Below are 7,992 nucleotides of genomic sequence, written 5' to 3' on the forward strand. Positions count from 1 at the left end.
TCCTGATTGTCCACCTTTTTTGGGCGGGAGAATGTGACAGAGGGAAGGCAAGCTTGCGAAAGTCAGAGAATCTTCTTCGGTGACCTGAGAGAGATAGAGAGACAGAGTCTCAATAGGTGGGAGGGGAAAAAGTGTGCCAAGGCTGACGTGGAGGGGAGGGGGGAGGGCACGTGGAGGGGTGACGTGGAAGGGGGAAAAGATATTATTCGTTTTTGTGTTTTTTCAAAAAAGGAGGAAAAAAAAAAAGAGAGAAGAAAGAGGGAGGGAATTTCCGGAAGAAGAAGAAGAAGAAGAAGAAGAAGCAACGACGAAAAAGTGGACGGAAATCTGCGGCACAATCGACGATTTCTTCCCAAAATTGCCTCCAAATCGTCACTTTCCGTTGATTTGATCGATCCCTGCATCGCTTTTCATCGATTCCTACCGACTTTCCCTCCCCTCGATCGGTTTGATCGCCCCCCAATCCGTCGAAACTTCCTCTGCTCTTCTCCTCCCTCCCCAGGTCCCCTCGCTGTTCACGGTTTGCCGTCTGCTCTTCTTTTTCCTCTGTCGCGCATGCCTGTCTTCTAGTTTCCGGCTCCTTTTCTTGGTTGATTTCATGCAAAACTCCCATTGGAACCTTCCTCTCTGCTCTGCTCTGCGCTTTTGCCTTCCAACACTTCCGTTATCAAGCTTCGCGATCGCCCCTTCTTTTCTTCCTCCTTGCCTGATGCGAAGAAACGCGGTGTATCCATTGTTTTATGTTAAATATTGGAATGCGGTACCGTCCTGCGAACGTTTAGGTATTGCTATACATGAATTTCAGTACTGTTTTTGGTGATATACATTATTGCGGGTCTTTGTTTAATATTTCTTTTGAAATGGGTACGCTTTTGTCGGTTGATGTAGCCCCATCGCAACGGCGCCTTCTCGTTTCTGTTACGGAGTGCATGTTTGGGCGATTATTGCTGCAATCAATACGGATTAAACCAGACATTGGGAAGTTTTTGTTGGGTTGGTGCACCGCAGCTTGGCCACAGCCCTCTTTCTCATATGTCGCGGTAGATAGAGCAAGTTGAGTCATCTCCGCGTCGCCAAACGTGTTTTGCTGCCATCGCGATCTATAAATAGGTGAACTATTGCCATCTGACATTCATAGACATCTTTTTCTCGTAAACCTTCGCGCTGTCGTTTTGCAACCCTCAAGACTCGGCTTTTAACGTTTTTGGTATCTGCATTGTTGACAAGCAGGTCGCTGAATAAGCAGAGGGATAACACAGTTGCCCATTTTAAGATGGCCATGGATGCTCTGGTGAGGAGCTTAACATATCAACAGAAGAGGCAGGGTCTTCTGAAGGATCAGTTGCGATTGGTGAAAAGACAAGATAGTGACGGATATGAGATCGACAGGATCCCCGATTCTCTGTCTTTTGAGAAGGGCTTCTTCCTGTTCATACGTGCTTGCCAGCTCCTAGCACAGAATATCAAAGGGGTGGTCTTAGTTGGGTTGGCGGGTCCTTCAGGTGCAGGTAAAACAGTTTTCTCGGAGAAGGTCAGCAAGTTTATGCCAGGCATCACTCTCATCTCAATGGACAATTATAATGATAGCAGTCGCATTGTGGATGGTAATTTTGATGGTAAGCTCTTCAAATTTGTCATATGATCTTTATTCTGCTTTCTTATGCCTACTTGATTTTTTCTTTTAGAGGTTTGGGTTGTAAATGCTCGAGGTAATCGAGTGCATGGTTACCAGGTTGGTTTGTGCTTGTTGTGGTTGACTTTCATGACGTTTCTTATGCGTTTTCTGAGACTAACACTATGCCAGCTTGGGGTTGCCCCATAGCAGCAGTAAGAGTGTCCTTTTTTAAAAATCCCCTGTAACTTTCAGGCTCCTCAAACCAATTTGTTTGATCAATGAATAGTGATACTAATAGAACCACTGTGTTTAATAGATAACGTCCTTATCCAGTTTAGGTTCAAAATCTCAGGAAAATATCCAAAACTTTAAATTAAAGGAACAAGAGTAACTGCATTGTTTTCTTTTGTCGATCAGAAGGAAGGAAATGCAATGTTAAAGAGTTTTATCTGAGGACAGCTGGGAAGGATTTTTCACAGAAGCGATGCTTGCAGGATTTCGTAGGGCAAGAGGACATGGGGCTTTAGTTTAATCCAATCATGAAAGTGGACATAAGAGCTGAAGGTTTTCATTAATTTTTGCAGATCCAAGGCTAACAGATTATGATCTCCTCCTCCAAAATATCAGTGATTTGAAGGCAGGCAAGTCTATTGATGTGCCTATTTATGACTTCAAATCAAGCTGTCGCACAGGTTACAGGTTTGATCTGCAGCTTTTTCAGGGCTTTCATATGTGCATTTCTGTAGATGACAAGGGAAAGGGGGGGTTTATTCATAAGAAAAGAACTGGGAGTGGGCGATGAGGATGCATTCTATGGACGATGTTTCTACTGTTTTCATTGGTTTACTCATGCAACTTGAATAACTGCAGAAATGTGTCTTTTAATTTATGTTCGTGTTGTTCTTTTATGCAGGAGGGTTGAAGTTCCCTATTCTCGTATTGTCATCATAGAAGGCATATATGCTTTGAGTGAAAAGCTTCGCCCTCTTCTTGATCTTCGTGTTTCTGTCACTGGAGGTGTCCACTTTGATCTTGTCAAACGGGTACTTCGTGACATCAACAGGTCTGGTCAAGCTCCAGAAGATATCATCCAACAAGTTTCGGAAACGGTGTGTTAGTTACTTCGTCAAAGGCAGATCTGTCAAGTCCTTAACAACTAGGACTAATGTTTTATTACTGGACTTCTGCAGCACATACTAAGAGAATTTCACCAAAAAGGGAATAACTAGGACTAATTTTTTGTTGGGCTTCTGCTAAGAGAATTTCACCAAAAAGGGCATTGCTGGTTAAAGAAATGAAATAGATATGTGCCCTGTTTGTGGACATATGGAACTTCTATCTGTAAGGTGAATCTCTCTCTAACTCTATCAGGCTCTTATATCATGTCTGTCTACAGGTCTATCCAATGTACAAGGCATTTATTGAACCAGATCTGGAGACCGCACACATTAGAATAATTAACAAATTTAACCCTTTTTCTGGCCTGCAAAGTCCAACATACATTTTAAAGGTATAGATCTCTTTTTTGCTTTTATTAAGTGGTTGTGTGGCTTTAAGAAAGTACATTTTATGAATTGGTCTCTGAACATCAAGTAAAAGACAGTTAGCTTTAACAATTATTGCCTGCGTTGTCCACCTTACTGGTTCTTAATACATTTGTAAGCATTTTTCGCGGTTTGATTGAACCCAGGATGCCTTTTATGGTTCTTGTTTGCAGTCCTCACATATTGTGAGTGAAGAACAGATCAGAGACGTTCTCATGCCCAACTGTACTGAGGCAACAGAAGAGACTTATGATATCTACCTTCTGCCGCCTGGTGAAGATCCAGAAACGTGCCAATCATACCTCAGAATGCGTAACAGGGACGCAAAGTACAGTCTTATGTTTGAGGTTGTTATCCTTTTCCATTTTTCAAAAAAATCGTCAATGTATGCTTTGAGTGAACTGTATATCAGGTACCTTGGGGTATTCCTATCCTCTTCAAATGGATTCCCCCGTTTACAGTCTTGGGTTAACTATCTTTACTTGATATCAGAACACAGAGATTAAGATCCATCTCAAAGAAATTGGCCAATTGTGTATTAAGTCCTTTGTTGTGGTATTGGAGGATAGCAGTGTTGTCCCTGGGATATGAGAGCTTTGTAGAGTATCTGGCATTTCTTTTGTGTTTGATCGGAATGTATGTTCTGTACAAATGCCTGGGAAATTCTTTTGCTGCAAATAACTCTTTTATTGTAATGTATGTTTTCTGTAGGAATGGTTGACAGATAATCCATTCATAATATCACCGCGAATAACCTTTGAGGTTAGTGTGCGGCTTCTTGGAGGTTTAATGGCACTTGGTTACACCATCGCAAAAATATTAAAGCGAGTGAGTAAAGTATACACAGATGAATTCATATGTGTGAAGATCGATAAGCTTGAACTTCTGCAGCAAAAATTCATTCAGGTATGTTTTTGAATTCTGTGACACAATTGCCGGTGCATTTGAATATGAGACAAAGCAATGTATATTCACACACACTAAAATAGAATCTTCTCTCTTTATTGTTCCATTCTGGTGAACAGGTGCAAGGTAAAGATAGGGTACTGGTAGGAGAAGCTGCCAAAAAACTAGGTTTGGACGGTTCATATGTGCCACATCCTTATATTGAGCAGATTCAATTGGAGAAACTTACTGCTGAAGTCATGGTAGGTGTTTTTAATAGCCGTGTTTCTATCCGGTTTGGTTTTGGTAATGGTGGGCTCTACTTTCAGGCTGCTAGGTTGTTATAATTCTGGTTCAGTCGGGGAGTAAATCTAAGTGGTGCTCCAATTCTTTGATAGCATGAGCATAATGATTGTGCTACTTTAATTTGTTATGAACAAGTTTAGCCCTTGCCTTTTTTATAGGCACTTCCTGATGACTTGAAGACTAAGCTTAGCATAAACGATACACCAGCTTCAAGTCCAATGCCATCATTTTCATGGATATCGGAAGCCACACCCGGAGTTAGAAACCTTTATAGCAGAAGGTATAGATCTCGTGTAGATGATTGTAGGAGTTAGATGCTATCTGAATTGAATTTTGTGCAGTTGTGCTTGTACATATGGCTGCATTTTATAAGATACACATAGTGTTTTACATTAGTCGCATTGATCTTATTGTGTCAGCTGGACGAGGAACACAAGCAAGGATACTTCGATCAGGTGAGTTGAAGTCTTGCAGTTACATCAATTGCCTTTGTTAAGTGCCATAAGCTTAAGGGGGAAAGGTAGATATCACTGCATGTTCATAACCTTATGCAATGGCTTCTCAGTCTGTCCATGGAACATGTGCAACATAGATCACGGAAGCAGCAGTCTGTATGGGGGGAAACAAATGGGAAGAGGACAGATGACAGGGGTCCCGATTCACCACCATCCTTACATGGGGATCAGGTAAAGAGTCTAGTAGAGCCTGTATTGTTGCTGCCCATGATATCCACTTGATGTGTGCTTACAAAAATATGGTTTCTTTTAGGGTTATATGCGGATTTCAGAACAGATGACAGGCCTTAATGACAGAATAGATGAGCTTTTATCACGACTTGGAGAGATACAAACAAAACTGTCTTCCTGTGTTTGTCTCACACAAACTAGACAGGGTTCCATTGGAGCCGGCTCTTTTGGGAATGGAAGTGCTTGTATATATGCAAATGGCCATATGAATGGTTTTGGTATGGGAAATGGTCATTCTCCGCCAGTGGTTACTTCAAACACAGCCCCATCTATAGAATCCCCTGTTATTGAAGAGGTAGTTTCATGTCTCATCCTCTATCAAGGAGGCGGCCTTCATCTGTCTTATTAATTTCACAAGCTTATTAATTAGCCATGTGTTTTTGCAGTTGAGGATACTGGCACGAGGCCAGCGTCATCTTACAACCCAGCTTGATGTTGTAAGCAATTTTCTGCATCAAAACTCAAACATTGCTGCACAGCATAGGCGGAATGAAACACGTGGATGGTGGGAAAACTTCTTGGGTAAAACAAAAACAACTGATTTAGGGCTGATTACTGCTGTGGGGCTAGTGATTTTGGGAGTGGGTGGTTTGGCTGGCATTGCTACAATAAGGACTTCCAGGTGACTAAAAGGAGCAAATTGTTTTCAAAGGAATCCAATGCATCCTTGCATGGTTATGCTAATAAAGGACTATAATCGCAAATGGAGTCAAGGCTCTTAGGATTTGCATGGTGGAATCACAGATTTAGTTCTTTGGGTCTCGGTGATTTTTAAATTCTTGGACCCATTGTAACTAAAGCTATTGTGGATATTGATCCCTAGATTTAAAGCTGAGCATTCTGTAGATTGAATGGTCTTAATAGCATATGGATGCTACGTGGGGTTAAGCCGGCTGTCTGACCAGTTGTCAAGTTGTATAGATTCTTGGAGTGGATATGATGTTAATGCTAGAACTTAGCTGACGATTAGCTGGGGACAGTCTAGAGGATTACCATGGCTGACATCTAACAAATTCAAATGGATTTTGGCCTATGCTTTCCCTATTAACAAAGCTGCGTTCTAAAACGGCTTATCGTGAAGATAATATACCTCCTTGTAACTCGAACCTTTAGATGTGTTACATTGAAAGAGCATGGAAGATTCAAATGTGAGTCCTTTTCTCCATGGTTGCAAAGGAGAAGCTAATAATCTCATCACCTTCATTTTTGTTCTTAGCTGTATGGCATGTTTAAGGTTACATACTATAATTTTTATAATTTTATCAAGTATATGAAGATTTATTTAATGCCACTTCATGGAAAGCATACATGTATTCACCCTTTTCACTCATGCATTTCAAGAATTCAAGCCTTGTGACTATTGGAATTCCCATCAGTAAAAACTACCTCGAGGCTTGAAAGCATGTAGTGAATTCCCTGCCCAAACAAACTAATATAATATGACTTTTGAAGCTTTATATATCCATGGAGAGTTTGTCCTTTTTATCCTTGATATTCCAAGATTTTTTATTACCTCTTTCCAAGGAACCTCTTACTATTGCAAGCTTTGACCCAACCGTGGTTCTTCTATAGGATTAGCTTGGCTAGTTTGATATGAATGGATAAGTGTGCACTAATCATTGTTGGAGGTGGTGGCCTTCACCCCTTGTTTGGGCATGGAGCGTGGTTTCTTCGCAAGGGCACGTAGGGGTGTTGACATGTGGTATGTGGGATATTAATCCCATAGGCCAAGGAGTCCCCTTGGGGACCTTGGATATACTTTGATTGGGGCCCCTTGTAGTCAGCATCTACCACTTGGTAGCCCAACATGGTATTAGAGTAATCAATCAAACTGCAGTTTGTGGTGGATTTTGGTGCGGTCCTTTGCCATGTGGTTGGTGGTAGATTGTCATGATTCGTTCAACGGCTCAGTGCGACATGATTTGTGTTTATCGCAGTGGTAGCGGTTCTCAACTCCTTGACACACGCTCTTTTGGTCTTTGGCAAATATGCTAACTGTATGGCATTTGGTGGCGGTTGGCGCTTGATTGGCTTGGCCTTGTGTGGCTTGGTTGTGGTCAGGTTTAACTAGTCGGTGCATTTGTTTGCATCAGGTTTAGTTCCTAGGAAGGTGTTAGAGGTCATGACCTTAACCCCTCATTTGGGTGTGAAGCATGGTTTATTCATGGGGGCTAGTGAATGTTGTGTAACACGTAGCATTTGGTAAATTAATCTCACAAGCAAAGGAGTCCCCTTGGATATATTGGCACATTGGGATCCCTTGCACTCAGTGTGTCCTAGGTTGCCTCTTGGTAGTCCAACAATCATGAATTCCAACAATCATGAAGTTAGAACATAGTTTTGGATGAAAATTGACATATGTTTTTGTTTTTGTGCTTTTGTATGAGAATCAATTAGTTGAATAAGCAATATTCTTCGTATTTCAAACATGAAGATGTAATGATATTATATTCTCATATACATTGGAGAGAGAGAGAGAGAGAGAGAGAGAGAGGGTTTTTTAGAACTTTTCTTTAAATCCTAGTCAACTCTAAAATTGCTTAATGAGATCATTGATCTTGACATAGGTAATAGATGTTGCAATGGTTGAATTTTACTTAAAGTTAGAGTTAAATGTAGTCAAAGGATTTGATTACAATGGTGGAATGTTGTGAGAGTTTAGGTGATAACTAATAGTAGAGCCAGGAGAATTACAACTATTGACTAAGTACTTGATGTATGTTTAGACATCATCAAAGCCATTTATATATGTACCCAAGACAATGACTAGAGTATTAAGGGCTACCAATGCAATATTTATTTAGGAATAATGCCAAAATTTGTGCACATAATGAAATAGGTCCCATGAAAGAGATGAAGGCAAAGGAGATACACTGTAATGCGTGTATGAATGTAT

The 7,992-nt window shown here is 40.9% G+C and overlaps 1 protein-coding gene across 2 annotated transcripts; it reads left to right on the forward strand.

The window, feature by feature from the left end:
• Positions 1–308: 308 nt before the first annotated feature.
• Positions 309–6,181, forward strand: LOC147887438 (inorganic pyrophosphatase TTM1-like). 2 transcript variants are annotated; one of them, XM_087394476.1, is made up of 14 exons: positions 309–782; positions 889–1,110; positions 1,231–1,616; positions 2,200–2,314; positions 2,529–2,724; positions 3,012–3,125; positions 3,333–3,506; positions 3,871–4,065; positions 4,185–4,307; positions 4,509–4,630; positions 4,770–4,805; positions 4,916–5,036; positions 5,119–5,391; positions 5,483–6,181. In XM_087394476.1, exons 3-14 carry the CDS (start codon positions 1,274–1,276, stop codon positions 5,720–5,722), a joined length of 2,052 nt encoding a protein of 683 aa, XP_087250602.1. In that variant the 5' UTR covers positions 309–782; positions 889–1,110; positions 1,231–1,273; the 3' UTR covers positions 5,723–6,181. The 2 variants fall into 2 exon arrangements, with proteins under 2 accessions (XP_087250602.1, XP_087250603.1); XM_087394477.1 differs by having other exon boundaries at positions 4,943–5,036.
• The last annotated feature ends 1,811 nt before the right edge of the window (positions 6,182–7,992 follow it).

This window comes from Dipteris shenzhenensis, chromosome 23, assembly GCF_047967505.1.
Source record: "Dipteris shenzhenensis isolate YYH24624 ecotype China chromosome 23, Dip_SZ_1.0, whole genome shotgun sequence".
Lineage (NCBI taxonomy): Eukaryota > Viridiplantae > Streptophyta > Polypodiopsida > Gleicheniales > Dipteridaceae > Dipteris > Dipteris shenzhenensis.